Consider the following 25944-nt stretch of genomic DNA (forward strand, 5'->3'; position numbering starts at 1 on the left):
TAAGACTGTGAGCCCCATGTGAAACAGGGACTGTGCCCAACTTGATTTGCTTGTATCCACCCCAGTGCTTAGTACAGTGCCTGGCACACAGTAAGTGCTTAACAAATACTACAATTATTATTAGCAGTAGTAGTAACCCAAAGCAAGCTCTACAATGCAGTTTTCTTCAATCAGTCAGTCAACTGTATTTTCTGAGTGCTTACTGTGTGCAGAGAACTGTACTAAGTGCTTGGGAGAGGACAATATAGCAATATAATAGACACACTCTCTGCCCACTATGAGAGTGTCCCCTAACCAGTGCCAGTATAACATGACTCTTCATCCCCTAGAGCTTCCCTTGGATTTTTCATGTGCAGCATTCTGCACAAAGTAAGCGCTTAATAAATACTACTACTAATATGTAAAAATGATAACTTTCTCCCTCAAAAGGCAGGGTGGAGTAGCACTCGGACCAACTGAACCATCAATCAGTAGTATTTATTGAAGGCCTACCATGCCTACAGTTCTAAGCACTGTACTAAGCCCTCAGGAGAGCTTTTAACAAGAGAGCTAGAAGACACAATCCCTACCTTCAAGGAGCTTAGAGTTGAGGCAGGGAAGGCATATGCTAAAATAATTTGTAGAACAGAAGAGAAAATAAAGATTGCATTGTTAAACAGGAAATGCTTTAAATAGTTGGGAATGTTAGTTAATAGATTCAAAAGTGCTACAGCTGGGTGTGAGTACATAAATGCAAAGCTGATGTAGATATGACTCACAGAGAAGAAAAATTAATCGGGAAATGCTTCCTGGAGGTAGTGTGATTTCAAAAGGGTTTTGAAGATGGGGAGAGCTGAGTTCTGTCAAATTTGGGAGGGCGTTTCAGTCAGGAAGAAGTCTGTTGGAGGTGAGAGAATTGAGAGCATGGACAAGGAGTAGGTCAGCTTGAGAAGAACAGTCACTGAGAGCTGTGGAGAAGAGACTAGATAAGAGGAAGAGAGTGGATGGAGTGCTTTGGAGCTCAATGTTTTGGAGTTTCTGCTTGATGCAGAGATGAATACATAACTATTGAAGGATTTTTGATGAATGGGGAGATATGTGCAGAATCACATCTTAGATCCTTACTCCAGGAAATGGAGTGAAATATGGATTGGAGAGGGGAATACGGCTGAAGCCAGGTAAGGCCAAGAGATGGCAGATACACCAATCAAGCTGGAATATGACAGACTACTTGAGCCAGGGCAGTGACCATTTAGGTAGTGAGAAAGGAGTGGATCCTGGAAATGTTGTGGAGGATTTAGTGACAGACTGAATATGAGTGTTGAAAGAGAGGGATAAGTCAAGGAGAATGCCAATGTTGAAGATGACAGAGATGGGGAGGATGATGTGAGAAGACAGTAAGATGGAGGAGAGAATTTGGGAGGGAAGGATAGATCACTGGGTCCCTGATTGACTCTCATTTTAAGTAGGAGGGAGAATGGGCATTGAAACCCTTTTTTACTAAACTGAGGCCCAGGGAAGCCCAAGGTCACACAGCAGGCAAGCACATAGGCAGGATTGAAACCCAGACCCTCTGACTTCCCAGCCCATACTCTGTCCAATAGTCTGTGCTGTTGCTGCTGGGAAGGGAGTAGTTAGTGTCAAAGGCAACTAAGTCGAGAGGAATTTGGATAGAGTAAAAACAGTAGAGTGAAGGGAGCGGAAATCATATTGTAGAGGCTCAAGAAAGGAGTTGAAGAAACGGCCATGGAGGCATTTGTGTGAAGATAACTTGGGTGGGTGATAGCAGGAGGGTGGAGTGGGATCCAGATAATTTTTAGATTAGAGCCTCAGGAGACCCAGGTTTTAATCCCAGATCTGCCACTGATTTTGGCAAGTCTGCTAATCTCTCTGGGCCTCAGTTTCTTCCTCTGTAAAATGGGGATAATATAACTGCTCCCCTTATTTCTTAGACCATGAGCCCCATGTAGTACAGAGGCTGTGTCCATTCTGGTTTTCTGCATTTACTGCAGTGTTTAGTGCTGTGCTTAGCACAGAGTGAATGCTTAATAAATACCCTAATTACTTGGGGGTAAAAAACAGAAAGCAGGGTGAGTCCTGATGTCTTTGGCAATTATAACCCCGAATCCCTCCCTGCCTCTGGAGGCCACACCTCTTCTCAACATCTCCAGGTTCTTACGTCTGTGCTAAGGAGTCTGTCATGGAGCTCTGGGAGTGCTAGACCTCTTTATTTGTAACTGGAGAATGTTGGCATCTGAGAAGATGAGCACTGCCGTGCCAGACGGTAACAATCTGACATTCCTCTCTGGCCCTGTGGGCCCAGATCCCCTGAGGTTGACACCTGGAACCCCTGAGAGGGTCTGGTGGAAGGAGCCTTCTGGGGATGGGGATAGGAGGGTTCCATGTCTTGGTGCATTTGGGAGGTGCCATCCCGGACTCCCAGGAAACCTTATGAAGGGTACGGCCATGGCAGGGCATTAAAGAAGATGCTGATTTCTGGGATGTGAACAGCAGATCTTTAAGTGGGCCTCCTGTTGATCAATGGGGTGATTTGGCAGAGCAAAGCCATCCCCCTGCTTTGTCCTGTTGTTCTAGTAATGATGTTGATAAAGGGATCGGTCCTGGAGAGCTGTAAACTCATCAACTTGTTCACTTGTCAGTAGGCTGCCCTGAAGACTACAGCAGACAAAACTGAGTCTCTCCATGGAGAGTCTCCAGGGGCAGGAGGGTCCTGCACTCCCCAGCTTGGAGCAAGCAACATGGCCTAGAGGATAGAGCATGGGCCTAGGAGTCAGAATGACCTTGGTTCTAGTCCTGGCTCTGCCACTTGTCTGCTGATTGGCTTTGGGTAAGTCACTTAACTTCTCTGGGGCTCAGTTACTTCATCTGTAAAGTGGGGATAAAGACTGTAAGCTCCATGTGGGACATGGACTGTGTCCAACCTGATTACCTTGTATTGACCCCAGCTTGGCACATGCTAAGTGCTTAACAAAAAACATAAAATAAAATAAAATAAATAAAATAAGGCACAGTCCCTCCCTGCCCTGCAGCAAGTCACGAGCTTCTCCTGTGCTGCTCAGGGTCAGGGGCTGGGAGGAGGCTTCCCCAAGCTGCCTGATGGGTGTCTGAGACCTGCTTCTGCCCCTGTTCATGCCCTGCCCTTGCTCCGCCTTCAGCAACCTCACCTCCCTCCTTCCCCCTGACTCTGAGAACTGTGGTTCTAAAGTGGGTGGGGACCACCCTTAAGCAAGACATGGCAGCTACCTCCCTGAGCAGAAGGGGTGAGAATTCTCCAGCCTGAACTGCCTAGAGTGGGTAGTCTGAGCTGTTTGGACCGGCTCCATTGGGACTGCCCCTCGAGGTCTCTCTGGTCCCTTGGGGGCTCCCAAGGTGGGGCCCAGGACTGTGGCCTTCTGGGATTAAGAGTCCACCTTCCTACCCAGCAGAGGCAGTGTCTTGCATGGTAGGACGAGGCTAAGGAGCCCTGGTTAGCTTCACAGCCAGTTGATGGAGTGTTCTTACTTCTTTCAGCTCAGATGGAGGAATACAGAACAGGCTTCATCAGAAGGATAAACACATTCCCTCCAGACAGCAGAAACATCCAATTGTTTTCTCTCTCTATCCTCCTTCCCCCTTTCTTCTGCACAGATAAAATTTCCTCAAAAGATAGTGGATATTGTTGTTTTAAGTTTCCACTTTCATTAAAAATTGGAATTTCAGTCCCTTCCTCCCTGTCAGGAGCAACTCTGAGCCTTCTGCATTTTCCCTGACAGATAGAGCAGTCCAGTTCTCCGAGTAGAGCTCTGGGGGACGCCAGTTCTGGGAAGGATATCCAGGAGTAATCATTTATCCCAGGGGATTGGGATAGCATCCAGCTGCAGATAAGAATGGTATTTTTCAGTAAAATTTTAATCATCTCTGATGTCTCCCAAACCTCTATGCTCTATAGAAGGCCGTCTGCACGCAATCCTCCAAAAATGGCCAGCTCGGCACAGGGGACAGAGGAGGAAAGAGAAATATTTGTCCAGAGTTGACCGAATCAAAGCTTACAGATGCAGCATCAGCTTATGCACTGCGTGGGCCTGGGCCTTGTGATTGTCTTTATCCAGGCCCTTGGGGTTAATTTTACCTTGACACTCATTTTTCTTTTCCATTTCTTCAGTAAAAAGGAGGGGGAAAAGACCCTCAAGAGCCCACTGACCGCTCAGGGATGGAATTTCCAACTTCTTGCCACAAAAAATTTTCAGTAGTACTTGAGGATTCTGTTTTTAACTCTGCTAGTCCAACCTGGCACATTTGCTCTCCTCCCTCCTTGATCCTTCTTCTTGTAATCCCCCTCCAATCTTATCTCTCTGATCTCCTTCTACAACCCAGCCTGTACCCTTTCGCTTCTCTAATGCCAACCTACTCACTGTACCTCCATCTCGTTCATCTCACTGCCAACCCCTTATTTTCATCTTGCCTCTGGCCTGGAACTCTCTCCCCCTTCATATCCGACACGCCGCCACTGTCCCCACCTTCAAAGCCTTATTAAAATCACACCTCCTCCCAGAGGTCTTCTAATAATAATTGTGGTATCTGTTAAGCACTTACTATGTACCAGGTACTGTACTAAGCGTTGGGGTAGGTACAAGATAATCACATCGGTCACAGTCCTTGTTCCACAAAGGGCTCACAGTCTTAATCTCCATTTTAAGATGAGGTAACTGAGGCATGGAAGAGTTAACTGACTTGCCCTAGGTCACAGAGCAGTCAAATGGTGGAGCCAGGATTAGAATCCAGGTCCTTTTGACTCCCAGACCCATGCTGTGTCCACTAGGCCACGCAGCTTCTCTGACTAATTCATTTCCCCTTCTCCCTCTCCTTTCTGCGATACCTATGCATTCAAATCTGTACCCTTTGAATATTTGATATTTACCTCACCCTAACCTCCACAGAATTTACGTACAGATCCGTAGTTCAGTTTTATGTTTTTTCCCCACACTAGAATGTAAGCTCCTTGTGGGCAGGGGATTACGTCTGCCAACTCTGTTGTATTGCACTCTTTCAAATGCATAGTACAGTGTTCTGCACATGATAAGGACTTGATAAATGCCGATTGACTGAATGATTGACTGATTGATTGATTGACTACCTCCCAGCAGTTGCCCTCTCCCAGTTATGTTGGTCCAGGGTCACAAACCATGCCTCTTTCCAGGCAAAGACCCTGATGATTGTCACAGAGGATGTGAGGACACAGTAATGTCTTCTGCTGCTGAGGGGATACTTACAGCTATGCTAGTCCAAGGCCACAGATCACAGGAGGACCAGGACCAACCGTCCCGCAGTGTGAGTTGCTGTCTATCAAGAAGCAGTGTGGCCTAATGTAAAGAGTGCGGGCCTGAGAGTCAGAGGACCTGTTGTTCTCACCCTGGCTCTGCCACTTGCCTGCTGTGTGATGATGGGGAAATCAATTTGCTTCTCTGGGCCTCAGTTTTCCCATCTGTGGAATGGGAATTCAATACCTGCTGTCCCCCTTACTAAAACTGTGGGCACCTTATGGGACAGGGACTGTTTTCGACCTACTTATCTTGTATCTATCCTGGGGCTTAGGCCATGTTTTCCGAGACTCAGCCTGTCTTTTGACCATCTGTCCCAATCTGCACTTTCTTGGCTTTCGAAGGGAGTTTTGATTCTGCCTAGCTAGTTAGCAGCTGTAGCAACAGGGGTCAACCAGCTGGGAAGCAGGAATTTGCTGGGGCTTCCATACAGGGGAAAGGGGTGCTAGACTGCTGGGGGGGCTGGACGGAGACACCAGGCGCTCACCTGGATCGTGGCTATATGGGCGAAGCTGAGCCAGCTCAGTGATTGACAGCAGCTGTGGCCAGTGGGCCCCCGAGCAGCTCCCCCACCCACCAGACTGGACCCGCTGTGGCTGGGTGACAGTTTTCCAACTTGTGCCCAGGCCCCTTCTGCAGGCCTGGGCTCACTCTGGGTAGGGTGGCAGCTCTGGAAAATATCCCAGCCTGGATCTAGGTAGCCACTGGCACTGCAGTGACCAGAGAGGCAGCTAAGAAACACTCCTCCATAAAATACTGCATGGGACATCCCCCATTGTGCCCTGGGCATCTTTCTGTTAGTAGCAGTTCCTTGTCCCTCAAACTCTGACCACTCTCATGAGTTAACTACTCTGATGGCATTTACCCCAGCACTTAGCCCTGTCCTTGGAACGTAGTAAATGTTTAGAACATACTATGATCATCATCATTATTATTATTTTTAACAACTATCTTCATCCTCTACCCACCTTGTGTTTTCAAAGGCCCATGCTAGAGTTCTGAGTGTCAAGGGCAGTGGAAAATGCCTATACAAGTTTGACTATAACTGATATACATTTGGAGATTTTATTGACAGTCTGGAGGGCCATAAGTATTGTCTGCCTCCATCCCTGCCAAGAGCTTACCATCAATTCTATTTCTGAATTTCTCTCTTCTCATCTGGACTGGGTTCTCAACCCACATATCTTCTGTCTTCTAATTAAAGCCGCCTTTGGCTCAGGGAAGGGGAATGTCCTAAGAATATTCATTTAAAATAAGATAGGCTCTGGAAGTTTTAAGTTTGGTGACATCTCATTCAGAAAATAGGGTGTATAAGAATTCAGATTTAGGTAAATATTTATATCAATCAATGGCATTTACTGAATGCTAACTTTGGGGAAGCAATGTACTAAACCCTTGGGAGAGTACAATACAACAGAGTTGATCACAAGGATCTTATAGTTTAAAGGGGGAGAGCAATCTCTTTTTTACTATCATCTTGCTTATTTTATTATTCTCTCTGATCTGTAGCCATTAGGATACTACCTTCCTGTTACTTCTGTGCTCTTCCTCCTTCTTCCACTACTTGTAAACCATTACCGCCTATCTGTCTCCCCTGCTTGACTGTCCACTCCTTGAGGGAAGGGAATCTGTTGTGCACTCCGGTTGTATCACTAAAACCTGTCAGTCCCACCTTCACAACATAGCTAAAATCCACCCTATACTCTCCATCCAAAGTGCTATCGCATTAATACAATCACACATACTATCCTACCTGGATTACTGCATCAGCCTTCTTGTTGACCTCCCAGCCTCCTGTCTCTCCCCAATCCAGTCCATTCTTCACTCTGCTGTAAAAAAATGATCTACAGAAACATTCAGAACATGTCACCCAACTCCTCAAAAAACTCCAGTGGTTGCACATCCACCTCCACATCAATCAAAAACTTCTCACCACTGGCTTTAAAGCACTCGACCACCTTGCCTTCTCCTACCTCACCTCACTTCTCTCCTTCCACAACTCAGCCAGTACACTTTGTTCCTCTAGTGCTAACCTTCTCACTATGCCTCGATCTTGTCCATCTTGCTACCGATCCCTCAGCCACATCCTGCTTCTGGCCTGGTACACCCTCCCTCCTCAAAGCCAACAGTCAGTTTTACTCTCCCCCTCTTTCAAAGCCTTATTGAAGGCACATCTCATCCAAGAGGCTTTCCCAGACTAAACCCCACCTTTCCGCATCTCCCACCCCCTTCTGCATCACCCTAACTGGCTCCCTTTTCTCTCCCCACCTCCCAGCCCCATAGCATTAACATACAGATCTGTAATTTTATTTATTTGAATTGATGTCTGTCTCCCCCATTCTAGACTGTAAGCCCAGTCTAGGCAGGGAATGTGACTGTTTACTGCTGTAGTGTACCAAGCACTTAGTACAGTGCTCTGCACACAGTAAGTGCTCAGTAAATACAATTGAATGAATGAATTCTCCCCAGGGCTTCTCACAGTTTTTTAGTTACAGTAGGTGCTCAGTAAATACCATGGATGAATAGGTTGGTTGGGCTGACAGTTTTCAATGAAGCAAAGTTATATAAATATTTCAATAGGATGTAATGTGTAATATAAATTTATATTATAATACTAAGGAGGATGATGGTGATTATGTTGGTGATGATGAAGTTGGGGTTCAGAAGGAAACATGTTATATGTTATATATACTATGAGGCATGATATCCTTCAGCTCCCCCTAGTGGCTATTCCTTTTACTCTTTGAGAGTTCATTTTTAAGGTATATTTGTTAGGCGCTTGCTATCATCAATTATATTTACTGAACGCTTACGATATGCCGAGTACTGTACTAAGCGCTATACGTGTCAAGCAGCGTTCTGAGGGCTGGGTTAGATACAAATGAATCAGGTCGAACTCAGTCCCTACCCAACATTAGGCCCACTGTCAAAGTAGGAGGGAGAACAGGTATTGAATCCTCATTTTACAGTTGAAGAAACTGAAGGCAGTTAAGTTAAGGGACTTGCCCAAGGTCACACAGCAATCAAGTGGTAGAGCCGGTATTAGAACCCAGGCCTTCTGACCTCCAGGTCTGTGCTCTTTCCACCAGGCCACACTACTCTCAATTGAATGTCAACTCCACAACTTTCCACGTAGATAAAATCCCAGTGTCAGAAGCCCCATCTTTGAAACCCAAAGAGCTAGTAGCAGGGCCAGTCTGAGGGAAATAAATGGATGAGACTCTGGGATCAGTTTGACTTTGTCTTAGAAGAAGAGAGAGAATGTTTTAGATACATATCCTTAAGCCTATTATTTCACTTAACTGTAACCTATTTTAATGCCCAACTCCCCTACTAGATTGTAAGCTTCTTGAGGGCAGGGATCATGTCTATTCACTCTATCGTACTCTCCCAAGCACTTAGTTCCATGCAGAGTATTGAACTAAATGCTTGGGAGTATATGATAGATACACTATATATGATCAATTGATGGATGGATTGAGTGAATGACTGGTTCCCTCTCGCTGGCGCAAGCTATCCATTCCGGGATGAGCCGCTTTCTCCAGAAGCTAAAAAAAAAAAGTCCAGAGGGGATTTCACCACTCTTGGGTCTCAGCTTTTGGGGGCCTAGAAACGTACATCTAGTGGGGGCCAGGATGGATGGAGAGGGAGGGTGGAGAGGGAACGACTTCAGAGAAGATGGGAGCAGGAGTTCCCAAAAGACCTTCCCTCTTTCCAAAGGATTCTCTGCTTTAGAAGCAGAAGGAGTTCCCCCGGCATCCCGAAGTCTCTGATGGGCTTTCCTCTCTGCTGTGAACCCCTCCCCCGCCCCGGTACATTCCTAAGGTCTTAATTAATATTTTCCTCTGATCACATTTATGGGACTCTGTCAGCAGCATTCCATCCTCTGCGGCAGAGGGCCCACCAGCTCAGCCCAAAAGAGCCTTAGATTGTCCCCGGAACTCAACTATTCCCAAAGAGACCTCGGAGGCCAGGAGACACCAACCTCTGTCAATCAGGAGATTGACAGGAGGATACAGACATCATGGCCAACATTGGCGAGGGATTGCTTATGTCACCTCCTCCCTGCAGTGGTTGCTCCTCCTCCTGTTTCTGGGTGTGAATGGAGGTATAGGTGGGAGAGGGGAAGGGGAGGAGTAATCAGATGAAGGATGGATGGGATGAACAGGAAATTTCAGGTGAAACTGGAGACTTCTGGGATGCAGCTTCTAGAAGACCCCCGTAGAGATAACTGTCATTCTCAAAAGACTTAGGTACAGTTCAGTCTCGAGGGAGGGGGTAGGCCAAATGACCTCTCTGGGATTCTCTCAGTTCTGAATCTTGGGCATCATTCAATTATAAGCTTCTTGAGGACAGGGCTTGTGTGCTCTGCACACAGTAAGTGCCCAGGCCAGAGCTGGCAGTAGATACTCAGTGCAGCACTCTGCACATAGAGGCACATCAGGCAACAGAGGCAACAGCAGGTCCCCAGAACAGTGTTCTAACCAAGGTAGGCACCCAGTTCAGTGGTCTGCCCACGGTGGGTGTCCAGTTCAATCTCTGCACACAGAAGGTGCCATGCACAAAGTTCTGTATCCAGTTAGTAGCCAGTACAGAGGCCTGGACATGCTAGGCACCCAGTACAAGAGTCTGCACACCCCAGGTATCCAATACAGTGCTCTGCACATAGAAGGGACCCTATACAGTGCTCCTCAATAAACTCTATTGATTGATTCCATCTAGCCATCTGTCCTGCTCTACAGCAATGAACCCAGGGACGATGAGACAAACAGGTACAGACTGATCTTGGCGCAGGTGTGTCCAGGCCCCACAAGCACCAGAAGCTCTGCCTGGAAGACCAGGCCAGAGTTCACTCAAGATGAGACAGAATATTCTGAGGTAAATCTTTTTTTTTTCATTTTCAGTTAAAAATAGTACAGTATACAATATGATCTTATTAAAGGTAAAAATACATGATCTTGATCCCTTATTTCTAAACAGATCTACCTACAGTACAATTTTGTATTTTGAGCTTTTTTTTTTTACAAATATAACTATTTTGCTATTAGGCTCTCTGTGTTCTCATCTGGCACTTAAGAATAGATCACAGGTCAGCTCCCGATTCTGCTTGGTTCTTCCTTTTCTGTGAATAGCAAGAGGGGGCAGTCACGCCACAGATCTGCTCAATTTGAACTCTCAGTGCCATGTACGGTGCAGAAGCTGGAAGCTGAGCTTTATACAGCTCAGACGGCCAACTTCTGCTCCTGGGGTAGGCAGGGGTCAGGGCCTAGGCCTCACCCGTGGGTATCTCGGGGAGGCCGTGCAATGGAGTCTTCGATTTGAAGAAAGCGTGGTCTCGAGACACGACTAGTGCAGCTCGGAAGCTGCCCCGGCCCCTCGGTTCCTACTCACCCACTTTCCAGGAATGGGCTCTGGGTGCGGAGGATGGGTCTCCCTTCCGGGGACAGGTCGCCCATCCACGTTCAGGTGTCGTGCCCCTGATGGGATGTGAGGCAATCCCTTTTTTATCCAAAAGGGATCGATCAGTGGTGCCAACCCACCTGGTTTGGCAGAGCAACAGCTGAGGCTGGGCCCATCCTCAGCTGCTCCCACAGCCCTCTGCCGCCCCGACCCCCCGCCACCCCTTAACCCCCCCCCCCCCACCGCGCCCTGCCGCCCCCTGACCCCAGACGCTGGTGGAAGCGGCCAGGGCCATCGGCCCAGTCAGTCGTCCTTGGTCTTATTCATCACAAAGTGCTCTCTGTTCAGGTTTTTCCCAAATCTGTCGCTGAGCTGCTGGATCAAGTCGGCCAACTCCCCAGTCGCTTGGGACTTTTCCTCCAGAAGCTCGTAGCGGAGACTGGAGATATCCTGCTTGATCTCCTTCAGCTCCCCTGCAAGAACCAACATGGATGTTGAGAGACCAGAGCCACACCATTGGCCTGCTGGGTCAAACTGGGCAAGTCACTTAAGCTCTCTGAGATTCAGTTTCCTCATCTGGAAAAAGGAAATAAGATCTCTGGTCTCCCTCCCTCTTGGAGTGTGAGCCCTGTGTGGGATGGGGACTGTGCCCGATCGGAATGTCTTCTATCTACCTCGGGGCTGAACACAGTGCTTGGCACAGAGTGGTCCCTGAACAAATATCTTAGCTAACTCACTGGGTGGGCGGTTTTGTTCACGCGGGCTGGGAGCAGAAAGGGGGAAGAGCTGTGGTGTCTAATGAAGACAGTCGAGCTGATACAAGTCATTTCTTCTCTTTAGATTTGAATCCCATTAGCCTGGAAACCTGACCCTTCTGTTGGAAGAGAAAACCCATCCTGGCCAAATTCAGCAGAAAGACTACTTGCCTTCATTGACTTCATCATTTTCTCTATCCACCTGGGCCTTCAGGACGTATCTTTTGATAAGCCGCTTCATGATTTTCTGAAAGGGGAATGAAAAAGGAGACATGTTGCTGCTTTTAGGGGGTCATGTGACGGGGGGGTCGGGGCTATGGTTTGGCCTCATTTCTCTTACGGGGTTTGGAGCTGAACTCCCAGGGGAGAAGGGGACCCTCCTGCCCTGCCCCCACCCCAACCCCCAAGCTTGGGTGGGCAAGGAAATGGCTGAGGAGCCAGAAGAAGAGGATCATTGGGAACGTTCAAGGGCAAAGCGAAGGTGGGAGCTCAGGGAGGTGGCAGGTGGGGAGAGAGAAAGCCATGTGGAGCACACTCCCCCAAATCCCAGCAAGCAACAAGGGGGATGGTGCAGTCCAATTAACTGGCATGGAAAAATGGCTCTTAAAAAGGGATTCCCCTTGGGGGGAACACGCAAACTAAGCCAAGGAAGGATGTCACAATGGGGGAGTGTAATGTGGCCCAGGGGAAAGCACATGGCATTGGGAGTTGGGAGACCTGGATTTTAGTTCCAGCTCTACCACTGGCCTGCTGTATGACCTGGGGCAAGCCACCAGATTTTTCTCAGCCTTAGTTTCCTCATTTATAAAGTAGAGGTAAACATCCCTGCTCAGCCTGCTTCTTAGACTGTGAGCCCAGATAGGGACAGAGACTGTTCACATTCTGATTATCCTGTACTTACCCCCATGCTTAGGATAGTTCTTGGCCCCTAATAAACTCTTGACAAATACCACAATTATTTTCTATAAGATAGAAGTGTTAATGGGTAACAGGAAAGGGAATGAAGATGCTAGGGGAAATGGTGCCTAGGTGAGGGTTTTCAAGGTAATGATATTACTTGGCTCTGATTCTAAAGCCTACTTCCCTACAATTCCCAAATCCAAACAAGGAACATGGGTTCAACCACAGTGTGTGTAATGGCCTAAGCAAATCCTGGGTTCTTTGCTGCCAAGGAGACACTGCTAAACAATGAAAAAATTCCCCGATGAAGGGGCCTGAAAGTAAAACAGGGGTAGGGACAGCCTTTTGAAGGTGGTCATTGTTGCTATGTTGCCACTGAGGGAACATTCAAAACAGCCAGGTGTATGAGACTGGGGTTGAGAGTTCAGGATCATCCCATGAGGTGTGAGGATTTGGACTGGGACTATTGACTCTGGCATCTTCAAACCCCAAACTTCCTGTCCATAAATGCAGTGGGAGGAACCGCCCTACACGGTCAACCCGGAGATGTGAATTCTGTTTCAGGCTGGACACTTGGTCACCTATCTGTGTTTCAGTCCTGCCTCAATCACTCTGCGCCCTGCTCCCTCAGGAGGCTTGGTCGGGGAGTTCCTTGCAGACCGGTGAAGAGAATTGCTAAAGCACTGATGGTGAACATTTTTACTGGTTCTCCTCTCCCTTGTCATCAATTTATATTGTAACGGAATTTGCGTTCCACATCCTGGACTCTGGCCAGAGCAACAGAGGCAATCCTGGAAGCAGACGTTTTAAAGTGGCCTGGCTAATAGTTCCAAGAGGTAACCAGCCCCCCTCCCCCAGGAGCAGCCAGGTGGCCAGTGGAACTGATTTTTTTCAGGTTGTGATATGAATTGATCCAAACCTTGGCCTAGTAGGTGACAGCCTAATTTTAGGGCTGTTCTAAAGCATTAACTCCAAGATGGTTTCAGTGAGGGGAATGTTCCAAGTAAACAATAATTTCTCAGGGCAAATAGCCCGGAAAACATGAAGGAAATGATAACCTGAGTGCCCCACCTATTTTTTTCTGGAAAATTGGATTCCTATTCTGGGGTGTAGGAGGAGTAAATTTGTTATTTACATTCTCATCTTGGGGTTCTGACAAAATTAATTCTCATTAGAGGTACAAATATGAGCCCTAAGGGTCCCTTTAACTGCAAAATAGATTCTCTGTACATCCTGTGCTGAAACAGTGCCAGAGCAAACATGTTCCCACTCAGCACAAACTCTGAATGAAACTAAGCTGAAGCAAGGGTGTTTTTTGAGGGGGAGGGGAAATAGCTTTTTTCCACCATGGGATGAGAAGCGGATGAGATAAACAATACAGACAGATGACCGTGACGTTGATCTCTCTACCCAGTCCAGGGATGATGAAGGGTATGCAGGTACTGGGCAGGGGGAAGAGTCAGGGTCAGGGTCTGGGTTCTGGATCAGGTGATGGCCAGGATGAGGATCAGTGTCACAGTTGACAGTTTTCACACGTGCAGGAGAAGGGGGAATGGACGTGGCAGCTGAGGCTCAGGCAGAGCTGGGGACATTGTGGTGAGGGGCTCCATTCCTTAGCCAGGCTGCATGCTTAGGAGGGCCCCCAAGGACAAAGGAACTAGTAGAGGTTGCTGGTGGAGATGAAATACTTAGTTTCCTGAATCTTCCTAAGGAAGAAGCAGGTGGATCAGAACTGGACACACAAGAGACTGAACACATACTGTATGGTGAAGATGGCCAAGGTAGCAGAATCCAGTGGGAAGCAATGTTGCCACCTGAGAAAACACAAATGGAGGAACATTTTGGGGCAAGTGGAAAATCATTGGGATCTAAGCCAAATTATTTTTGGCGGGGGGTCTTAGCAGATATAAATGTTGAAGGAATGTATATGCTAAGTGGTGAAACCTAGTCACTTTGAAAATATAGGATGAGAATTGGCAAGGATGGAAAGGGGGCTGTTCCTGTTGGGGCTCTGAGAAGGGAAGGGTCCAGGGAAAGTCTGCGGATGCTTGACCTGCAATGCTTTGGCTAGAACTCACCTGGTTTCCATGTTCTATTTACACTGGTCCTCTTTTTATTACTGATGAAGGACACTTGGTTTTATGAATGGAAGCAGGCTAGGGTGGCCAGCTGTCCGACTTCATACCAAGGGGCCAGTCTGGTTTTCATCTGGGCTGTCCCCTATCTGGTACGAATTTGGCATCAGGTGCCTTCATGTCCTGCATTTTGATTTTAAAAGCCCCGACCTGCCTCCCTTGGCTCCTACTTCCGAGTCTTGCAGCTCAGAAGTGCTGGCTGTGTTCAGTGGGACCTGAGAAGGAATGCATCCACTCTGAAAAAGAAAGGGGGCAGTGGTCCCTCCTGGAGAAAGGCTCTAGTTTCGGGGGGAGGCCTCGGATGGACTTAGGCGAAAAGGATTCAAGGATGTCATTACGTTAAGCTGAATGCTCAGTACAGCACATATGATATCACCTGCATCTTCTTGTCTGGAATCCAAAATGACAGTCAGTGGCAACTGTAACATAGATCTACATCCAGTTTGTGGATTTAGAAATAATTCAAAGTAAAGGATGCTGTCGCCACACAATGAACTGTCTGCCCCTGGCTCTTTCCCAAGAAGGAAGAGGATGTCATTGGGTGGGGAAGTGGAGCATTTCAGAGGTGAAGACAGCTTTGGGGTTAGATGACTTATTGGAGTAGTAATGCCCAGGCTCTTTGTTCAAGGATAAATCAAGCCTAGAAGCACCTCAACTATCTAGTGAGTGACCAGAAGTCAGTCAATGATGCTCCAGTTCTCATCTGAAGAGCCTTGTAATCCCAACCCTAGGAGCCAACAATCAATCAGTAGTATTAATTGAGCACTTCCTGTGTACACAGAACTATACTAAGCACTTGGGAGAGTATAATAGAGAAGCAGCGTGGCTCAGTGGAAAGAGTCCAGGCTTGGGAGTCAGAGGTCAGGGGTTCGAATCCCAACTCTGCCCCTTGTCAGCTGTGTGACTGTGGGCAAGTCACTTCATTTCTCTGTGCCTCAGTTCTCTCATCTGTAAAATGGGGATGAAGACTGTGAGCCTCACGTGGGACAACCCGATTCCCCTGTGTCTACCCCAGCACTTAGAACAGTGCTCTGCACATAGTAAGCGCTTAACAAATACCAACATTATTATAATATTACAATGCCGGTAGACACGCTGTCTGCCCAATGTTGACCTCAACATTTTTATCCTTGGGAGGCAGTGCCATTTAGCTGTAAAAGCACCCAGGACTCAGGAGACTGAATTCCAGGCTTAGCTTCAGCACTGATGAAGTCGTGTGACCTCTAGCAGGTCATTTAACCTCTCTGCGCCTCAGTGACCTCGATCAATGATTCGGGCACCTACCTGTTGCAACAGGGGACATTGAGAGAAAAGTGAGATGAGGTGAATTCAGAGGGGACTCTGAAGTCTTTAGAGAAGCAGAGAAGCAGTGGGGCTTAGTGGAAAGAACACAGGGTTGGGAGTCAGAGGTTGTGGGTTCTAATCCTGGCTCTGCCACTTATCAGCTATGTGACTTTGGGCAAGTCACTTACCCTCTCTGTGCCTCAGTTACCTCATCTGTAAAATGGAGATTAAGACTGTGAGTCCCACCTGGGACAACGTGCTTATCGTGTATCTACCCCAGCGCTTAGAACAGTGCTTGGCACATAGTAAGCGCTTAACAAATACCATTATTATTATTATTTAGGAAGTGGCATATGAACACAAGGGAGTATTTCCTTTCAATAATTATCCATTGCCTTGCAAGATGTTCTTCTGAAACTTTTATATTTAAAATTGGATGGTGTACTCTTTCTAATCTAAAGCCACCACACTCGGATTTTTATATCTTCTGGCCTCAGTTTAGCTGATCGAATCAATAGCTAACTCCTGGGGACAGACCATCTTCTCTAATAAAGAGGACTAAAGCCTATTACACTGATTAAAGGGAAAAACGGTGCTACAGCTATTGGAGAGAGTAAACAGAGGATGAAGAACCCAACAAGAAAGGTGATTAGCTGGTTGGCTTGGATCAGGCACTGGGAGTCCAGACACAAATGACCCAGACGGTAGGATCGTAGGTAACCCAAGTGACCCTCCAGTCTCTGGCAGCAGATCAGATGCTGTCACTGACAGATTCTGATCACCTCTCCCAAATATAGTGTCCTTCCCCCATATCCTCTTCTTACCCCTGTCTGGGGGGCAGGGACACCTTGGGACTATGGAGGTGGCTGGGGAATCCATTAGATTACAATCTCTTTGAGGGCAGGGTCTGTTGCAGCCATCCAAATGCTTAAGGCCATTCTCTGGCCACAGAAGGTGTCTTATATAGTGTTCTGCACAATGCAAGTGCCCAATACAGTCCCCTACATAAGGCAGACTCCCAATAAGTATCACTGATTGATGGACATTGAACACAAAGTTTGACTAGCAAGAGAGGATCAGGTGGAAAGGTGGCTGCTGAAAAGTAAAAGTACTTGGGAGATTAGTGGATCTAGTGGATAGAACACAGGCCTGGGAGTCAGAAGGTACTGGGTTATAATCCTGGCCCCACCACTCATCTGTTATGTGACCTTGGGCAATCCACTTGACTTTTCTGGGTCTCAGTTCCATCATCTGTAAAATGGGGGTTAAGTCTGTGAGCCCCATATGGGGCATGGACTGTGTCCAACCTGATTAGCTTGTATATACCCAGCTCTTAGTACAGGGTCTGGCACATAGTAAGTGCTTAACAAATACCATATAAAAAAAATGGGAGAGGAAATTGGGAGGTTGTTAACTCAGAGATTGAACTGAAATAAAACCTCCAGAAAGGATGAGGGAGCTACAAACTAGAGAATCTGTGGAGTAAGGACAAAAATGAAGTCAGAACACTGTGCATGCCCTCAAGAAAATAAATGAGATTTTTCTGCACACCTGTCAGAGATCACACAACCCTTCATCTCCCTGTACCAAGCCCCGGGGCTCTTTCCTTCTTGCAGCTGCAGTTAAGGATGAATTAACTTCACCCCAGGACCTTAGAAGTAAGAACTCTATCACAGTTTAGCTGACACTAAAGATGTTGATCTCTACTTCTAAGGTCCTGGAGTGAGGAAACCTAAAAGTCTCAGAATAGAAGCTGGAGGGTCCAGATCCAGGGCCCAATTTTGCTCATCTTTAACCCTGCAAATACTCTCTCTTGTCACTCTACCGGAGGGAAAAATCATATGGGAGGGAGGTGATGGGAGCTAGCCAGAAGCCTTGGGCAGCGCTCAGTTCAGATTCACTAACCCAAGTCTTCCACCTATAATTCTGGGCATCTTTGCATTCTATTTAAACCAATTTTTACCCAAAGTCCCTAGGTGAGAGGAAAAGTAGTACTCATTTTCTTTCTGATTTTCACTCAACTTTTCCCTGGATCTTATGAGATTAGAGAAAAGTCTAAGGTTTTGGAGAGATGGGTTTCTTAATCACAAAATTAAACCCTGAGAACTGCTCAACTGGTTTGTGAAATAGGAGGGTTATTGGGTTATCACACCACAGACACAGTGAAAGCCAAATCCATCATTGCTTTCCCTGAGAAGATCTCATTTGGATAAAGTCTTACAGTTTGAAATCTCTCTGGGTGCCTCCAGTCAAGGCTTCCAGCCGTTTATAAATTCACAGCCTGAAAGAACAAGCTAAAGTTGGCAGAGTTTATAAGGCCTCCTCATTAAAGGTAGCGGGGGCTTGGGTGTCAGGGGAGCCAACAGCCGAGAATGATCTTTATCAAGAACTCTTCGGGAGCTCGGGCTCTGCTTTCATGTGAGCAGTCACTGCCACCCCTCCCCCAAACGCCTGCTCCCAGGGGCTTCCGTTCTGTTAGTTAAAAGGCTTTGAACATCAGTCATTTTTACCCATGCTGTTGGTAAAACCCAATCTGCAGCAGTTGGCATCCCTGCTTTCAGCTGATCCATGAGTATAACCAATATGGGCAATTAGAATCATGGATTGTGGGGCACAAGGGATGGGGAAAGTGGAAGAGCATGGTGAAGTGGATAGGGCACGGGCCTGGGAGTCAGAAGGACATGGGTTCTAACCCTGGCTCCGCCACTTGTCCACTTGTCTGCTGTGTGACCATGGGCAAGTATCTTCACTTCTCTGGATCTCAGTTACCTCATCTGTAAAAAGGGGATTTGAGACTGTGAGCCCCACGTGGGACAGGGACTGTGTCTAAACTGATTTGCTTGTATCCACTCCAGAGCATACTACAGTGCCTGGCACATAATAAGCGCTTAACAGATACCATAATTATTATTATAATCATTATTAGTATGATTAATAATAAGAATGATTGCCTACAGGTAGATTGCCTATACTCATTAATATTCTGGGGACTCATATTGAAACTTGTGGAAAAACCTGTGGAAAAAAGTACAGAGGATCTGAGTTCAATCCCCACTCTGCCACTTGCCTACTGGGTGACTTTGGGCAAGTCACTTAACTTCTCTGGGCTTCAGTTTCCTCATCTGTGAAATGGAGTTTCAATACCTTTTTATTATTTTTTTTGATGGTATCTGTTAAGCATTAAGAAGCAGCTTGGTCCAGTGGACAGAGCCCGGTCCTGGGAGTCAGAAAGACCTGCGTTCTAAACCCAGCTCCACCACTTGTCTGTTATGTGACTTTAGGTAAGTCACTTCACTTCTCTGTGCTTCCCTTAGGTCATCTGTAAAATGGGGATTTAGACTGTGAGCCCTATGTGGGACAGTGACTGTGTCCAACCTGATTAACTTGAATTTACCCCAATGTTTAGTACAGTGCCTGACACATAGTAAACCCATAACAAAAACCATAAAAAGCAAGTGCTTACTTTGTGTCAGGGCCTGTACTAAGTGCTGGGGGTAGATACAAGTTAATCAGGTTGAACAAAGTCCCTGTCCCACATAGGGTTTACAGTCTTAAACCCCATATTTCAGATGAGGTAACTGAGGTCCAGAGAGGTTAAGCTACTTGCCCAAAGTCACACAGCAGATAAATAATGGAGCCAGTATTAAGACCCATGTCCTTCTGACTCCCAGGCTAATGCTCTATCCACTAGGCCATGCTGTTTCTCCAATACCTATACTCCCTCTTACTTAAGACTATCAGCCCCAAGTGGGACAGGGACTGTGTCCAACTTGATTAACTTGTATCTGCCGCAGTGCTTAGAACCTTGCTTGACACATAGTAAACACGTTGTGGGCAGGGAATGTTGTCTGTTTATTGTTATATTGTACTCTTCTAAGTGCTTAATACAGTGCTTTGCACACAGTAAGTGCTCAATAAATGCTATTGAATGAATGAATGAATGAATGAATGAATAAATGCTTAACAAATACCATAATAGTAAGCAGACACAGTAAATTAGGAGTTTTTCTCCAAGATAAAGTTGTCCTCTTTTTTCCATTAGTGTCCTTGAACCTTATTCTGGCAGGAAACAGATTTTTTATCTGGCCGGGTACCCAAAATTCTTAAATTGGGCAGTGAATCCAGCTCTCTCTGTTTTCAAGATTTAGGTTAGAATTTCACCTAGTTGCAGGATATCTGCCTCTTGGATATACTGGTCAACAATCAGTCTCTTTTGTTCTGCCTTCAGTCCTGCACATTTTAGTCATTTCCCTTTGCCTTTTCTTCTTTTCACCATAATTATGAGCAACACTTTCTCTGTGAGTACTTTAAAGGAAGGGAGAACAAGGATGGATAAAGTCAGAGGTCACACTTCATTTCTCTGCATGCATTGAATGCATGTATGCATTGGAGAAACAGCATAGCTCAGTGGAAAGAGCACGGGCTTCGGAGTCAGAGGTCATGGGTTCAAATCCCGGCTCTGCCACTTGTCAGCTGTGTGACTGTGGCACTTTACTTCTCAGTGCTTCAGTTCCCTCATCTGTAAAATGGGGATGAAGATTGTGAGCCTCACGTGGGACAACCTGATTACCCTGTATCTACCCCAGCGCTTAGAACAGTGCTCTGCACATAGTAAGCACTTAACAAATACCAACATTATTATTATTAGTATTTGACTGTATCATGGAATCTGTCCAGCCATGATCTTCTGACTCAAGAAGTTTTGTTAACTAACTTGATATTTACTCTAGATTTGCATTTCTCCTAAATTAGAAAGAGGCGCTTTATCATGCCTTCCGAGCTATTTTCAAAGTCCCGTGAGGATCTGAAGAACTGTCTGTGGAACTGTCTGTATGATTGTAGTTCACAGAGAAGGAAAATAACTTCTACTTTGTGTTCTCACAACTGGCTAGGCCGTGTGGGCTGCAGACAACATAATGATGTGGTCAGCGGTTGGTCTACTGGAACACCATTCTGTTTTCACAAATGATGTGTTGCTGCTGGTTAATGTCCATGGTCCAAGGCACCAAAAAGTGGTGGGGGGGTGCAGCAATTCTGGGGTCCTGATAAGACCTCAGGAGGCCACATGAGATGGGAGATGGGGGTACTGTGGCCCAATGACAAGAGAGGGTCTAGGAATCGGGACACCTGCATTCTTATCCCCATTCTGTCTCTGGCCTGCTGTTAGATATTGGGTAAGTTAAGTGTTTTGAGCCTCAGTTTCCCCCTCTGTAAAATGGGGGTAAGATATCCATTCTCGCCCTTAGACTGTGAACCCATATGGGACAAGAACTATGTCTGATCTGATTATCTTATACCTACCAAAGCACTGCACTGTATTTGGTATCTAGGAAGTGCTTAATAAATGCTATTATTACTATTATTATCAATTAATCAGTCGACCAATGGTATCATGGAATCAGTCCAGCCATGATCTTCTGACTCAAGGAATTTTGTTAATTAATTTGATATTTATTTTAGATTTCCATCTCAAGCACTGTGCTAAGCTTCTGGGAGAGTACAATACAACAGAGTGAGTAGACACATTTCCTGCCCACAACAAGCTTACAGTCTTCATGGGGAGTCGGACAGTAATATAAATAAATATATTACGGGTATGGACATAAGTGCTGTGGGACTGAAGGTGGGTTGAATATCAAGTATCCAAAGGGGACAGATCCAAGTGCTATTATTATTATTATATTTATTATGAGATGGACGAGACAGCATGAGGGTCAACTCCATGGGGAGGTGAGGACTGTTGTTTTCACTGGTTTTCATCTAGAGGTAAGGAGCCATGATTCTCCCTAAGGATTTTTGGACTGGTCACCCAGTTTCACCCAGATCTTTATTCACACCTGAGAGCTTCCAAGCAGGGTGAATGAAAGAACCAAAATTGGCATTCGCTGACCAGTGAGTTATAGGAAGTCTGCCCTTCCCCAAGATCTAGCTCCACCTCCGTCCCCTCCCATGCTGGAATCTGAAAATCAGCGCCTGAGTGAGAATATTTCCATCCATTCCATTCCTGCTTAACCCATCCAACTGCAGTTCTATAGGCTGAAAGCTACATCTACTCTTGCTAGGGAACTGGGCTTGTGAGACCCTACATCTCTGGTGGTGTCTGCTTTCCAGCCCGATGGCTAAGTTACCTGATATCGTGAGGGCTTGCTGAACGTGTTTTTCGCAGTAAAGTTTTCGGAATTTCGGGCACTGGCTTGATAACGAGACTTCTGCAATGACAGACACATTGGGATTTAGATGGAACCAGTCACCAGCCACTTTGCCTGCCTCTGCCCAGTCAGAGCAAAGTGAAATTCAGGCCCAAATGGCAGGTTGGCAGGCCTGCCCAGCTGGAGTTTCAGTGATTTTGCAGCAGCATTGATCCAGCTCCCGACCTGGGGGGGGTTCTCTTTTCTGGCCAGCCTCCCACCCTTACCCTCTGGGCATGGCTTGGGCACAATTTACCCCACAAAGCAAGGAGAAGACATAAAGACCCCATCACACTTACCCTAAATTTGGAGTTCAGCATGCCCATTTCCAGGTCATTTTCACAGCTTTTGGCCTTGGATTTGCAGAGTTGTATGAGGCACATTTTGATTCTCATTATGAGATAATAAAATGACTTGGGACTTGGCACTAGATTGAAAGGAGCCGGGAGCGTCCTTCCTTCATCAAAATAGGATAACCAGAGCTTGGCTCGTGCAAACTTCCATTCCACGTCTGCGTCCTCCTGGTGGAGGGGAGGAGGGAAAGACACACTGTCAGCTTTCGAAAGCCGCAAACCAACACGCTCATGCTCACCCCACCCGTGGATGGCAACAGTTGCTAATGTGGAGTGGAAAGAACTCTAGCTGTAGCGGAGGGAGCTAACCGTTCAGCTTGAGAAAAGGGCTGAATTCTTTACGATCAGAAGCGACTCAAAGGCAGAGGATGTGTCTTCTAGGTCAGATGTCTTCTTCCAAGTGCCTAGAACAATGCTGTGCATGTAGATTGCTCCCAGGACAGTGCTCTGCATACAGATTGCTCCTAGGACAGTGCTCTGCACACAACAGGAGCCAGTCAGGTATACTACACAAGGTAAGAGCCCATTCTGGTGTTCTGTACACGATAGGAAACCAGTACAATGTTCTACACCCAGTAGGCATCCAGTACAGCATTCCACCAACAGTCAGCTCTCAGTAGGTATAATTGAACACATTTTTTAAGCTTTTCTTCTCAGAGGTATTGAATCAAACCTTCTGGTTTGGAGAGAAAAAATGATTTGATAGTGAAATGTGAATGGGGGAGTACCCAATCCAAAGTTTGGGCTTGTGACAGATACCAACGGAACTGGACCAAAAGCTATCTCAGCAGAAAAGTTACATGGTCTATGGATTCCTCATAAAGTACATTTTAAAAGATGGTCCATCTCTCCAAATAGAATCTATTGGAAGCAATGTGGCCTAGTGGCCTGGGTGTCAGAGAACCTGGGTTCTAATCTTGCCTCCACCACTTACCTGCTGTATGACCTTGGGCAAGTTACTTAAAGTCTCTGGGCCTCAGTTTTTTTGTTTAAATGGGGACTGTTGATCATCAAATCACCTGTTGATGATGATGATGGCATTTGTTAAGTGCTTACTGTGTGCCAAGCACTGTACTAAGCACTAGGGTAGATACAAGGCAATCAGATTGTCCCACGTGGGGCTCACAATCTTAATCCCCATTTTACAGATGAGGTAACTGAGGCACAGACAAGCTAAGTGACTTGGCCAAAATCACACAGCTGACAAGTGGCAGAGCCAGGATTAGAACCCACGATCTCTGACTCCCAAGCCCATGCTCTTTCCACTAAGCCAAACTGCATCTCACCTATTCTCCCTCCCACTTAGACTGTGAGCCCCATATGGGACAGAGACTGTGTCTTATCTGATTAGCTTGTATCTACTCCAATGCTTAGCACAGTGATTGCTGTATAGTAAGCACTTAACAAATACAACAATTATTATTGTCATTATTATTATTAATAATTCTCAGGGGACATATCACACTCTTGTTTAGAGAGGGCCCAGAAACTATCCAAATGGAATTATATTGACATGAGTGACATCGCTACTGGCCTTTCATACCCAAATTTTCCAATAACTCTGTTTTAATAATTACGGTATTTGTTTGGCATTTACAATGTACCAAACACTGTACTGAGCACTGGAGTGGATACAAAATAATCAGTTCCCACATGGGGCTCTCCATCTAAGTAGGAGAGTGAACATTTTGCAGATAAGGGAACTGAGGCACAGAGAAGTTAAGTGAATTGCCCAAGGTCACACACCAGACAAGTGGCAGAGCAGGGATTAGAACCCAGATCCTCTGACTCCCACATGCATGTTCTTTTCAGTAGGTCATGCTGCTTTACCTTTCAGAATAAAGGACAGTTATGTACCCTATATGTGGATTCTTAAGCAATTAATCATCATGACCCAATCTTGTCAAAAGATTACACTATTCTGTAAGCTCCTTGTGAATGAGGATTGTGTTTCCTTACTCTCTCTACAACTGTACTTTCCCAAATACATTGTGCAACTCTCTGCTCATGTAAGTGCTCAATAAATACCACTGTATTTGTTCTAAGCTCTTGGGAGGGTTTAACAGCAATAAGTTACAAATTCCTGGGTCCAAGTTACAATATAGCGGAGGTGTCAGACAAAAAATACACAGCAGAGGTGGAGATGTTTAAAATTTAACAGTAAGTAGTTCAAATATAGTGGGATGAAATGGCAGAATAATTCATTGAATATACAAATGAAAATCCATATGAAAATATACTTATATGCAGAATGCTGGTGCCTGGAAAAAAATATAATGTGAAAGTGCTAAATATGTGTGTTGGGCTAGTGAATTCTTTGGGGAAGACTTCCTGAAAGGAGTGTGATTTTAGGCTGCCTTTGCTGTGGTTAGGCATATTTGGTGGGAAGGGAGTTCCAAATAAAGGGAACAGTGAGAGTGAGGGAATGGAGGAGGGAGAGTATAGAGGTTGTGTTTCTGAATTGTACTTCCCAAGCACTTAGTACAGTGTTTTGCGCACAGTAAGTGCTCAATAAATACAATTGAATGAATGAATGTATGAGAGTTGAGAGTGCAGTACAGTAATGCCAACCAAGTCTCTTTACCTCAATTTTGTCTGTCGCACCAATAACCTCTTGTCCACATCCCTCTCTGGTTAGGACTCCCTCACTCTTCATATCCAACAGACCACTGCTCTCCCCATCTTCAAACCCTACTAAAATCACTACTCCTCCAAGAAGCCTTCCCCGTCTAAGCCCTCATTTTTCCATCTTATATGTCATCCAATCAATCAATCATATTATTGAGTGCAAAGCACTGTACTAAGTACGTCAGAGAGCACAATACAACAGGGTTGGTAGACACATTCCCTGCCCACAACAAGCTCACAGTCTAGAGGTGGAGGCAGACATTAATATAAATAAATGAATTACAGATATGTACATAAGTGCTGTGGGGCTGTGGGAAGGGTGAATGAAGGGAGCAAGTCAGGGTGATGCAGAAGGGAAAGGGAAGAGAAGAAATAAGGGCTTAGTCAGGGAAGGCCTCTTGGAGGAGTTGTGCCTTCAATAAGTCTCTGAAGGAATGGCGAGTAATTGCTGTGTGACTGTGGGCAAGTCACTTAACTTCTCTGTGCCTCAGTTACCTCGTCTGTAAAATGGAGATTAAGACTGTGAGCCCCACCCGGGACAACCTGATTATCTTGTATCTACCCCAGTGCTTAGAACAGTGCTTGGCACATAGTAAGGGCTGAACAAATACCATCATTTTTATCTGTGGAAATGAAGATGGAGGACGTTCCAGACCAGAAGCAGGTCATGGGCAAGAGGTTGGCGGTGAGGTAGACAAGATCGAGGTACAGAGAGTAGGTTGGCATTAAAATAGTGAAATGTGTGGCCTGGGTTGTAGTAGGAGATCAGTGAAGTGAGATAGGAGAGGGCAAGGTGATCTAGCTCTTTAAAGCTGATGGTGAGGGGTTTCCGTTTGATGCGGAGGTAGATGGACTGCCACTGGAGGTTCTTGAGGAGTGAGGAAACATGGATTGAATGTTTTTGTAGAAAAATGATCCGGGCAGTAGAGTGAAGTTTGGACTGGAGTGGGGAGAGACAGGAGGCAGGGAGATCAGCAAGGAAGCTGATAACAGTAATCCAGGTG

General features: G+C 46.1%; 1 protein-coding gene across 1 annotated transcript in view; it reads right to left on the minus strand.

Annotated features, from left to right (window-relative positions):
• Positions 1–10976: 10976 nt before the first annotated feature.
• Positions 10977–25944, minus strand: part of TRPC7 (transient receptor potential cation channel subfamily C member 7) — a 57099-nt gene continuing 42131 nt past the window's right edge. The window contains exons 6-9 of the mRNA XM_029051679.2: positions 22259–22480; positions 21900–21980; positions 11624–11699; positions 10977–11170 (exon numbers count right to left, since the gene is read on the minus strand). Of these exons, the coding sequence (XP_028907512.2) occupies positions 11001–11170; positions 11624–11699; positions 21900–21980; positions 22259–22480 (549 nt within the window). The 3' untranslated portion in view covers positions 10977–11000. The remainder of the gene's footprint in view (positions 11171–11623; positions 11700–21899; positions 21981–22258; positions 22481–25944) is intronic.

The sequence above is a fragment of the Ornithorhynchus anatinus genome, chromosome X1, assembly GCF_004115215.2.
Source record: "Ornithorhynchus anatinus isolate Pmale09 chromosome X1, mOrnAna1.pri.v4, whole genome shotgun sequence".
Classification (NCBI taxonomy): domain Eukaryota; kingdom Metazoa; phylum Chordata; class Mammalia; order Monotremata; family Ornithorhynchidae; genus Ornithorhynchus; species Ornithorhynchus anatinus.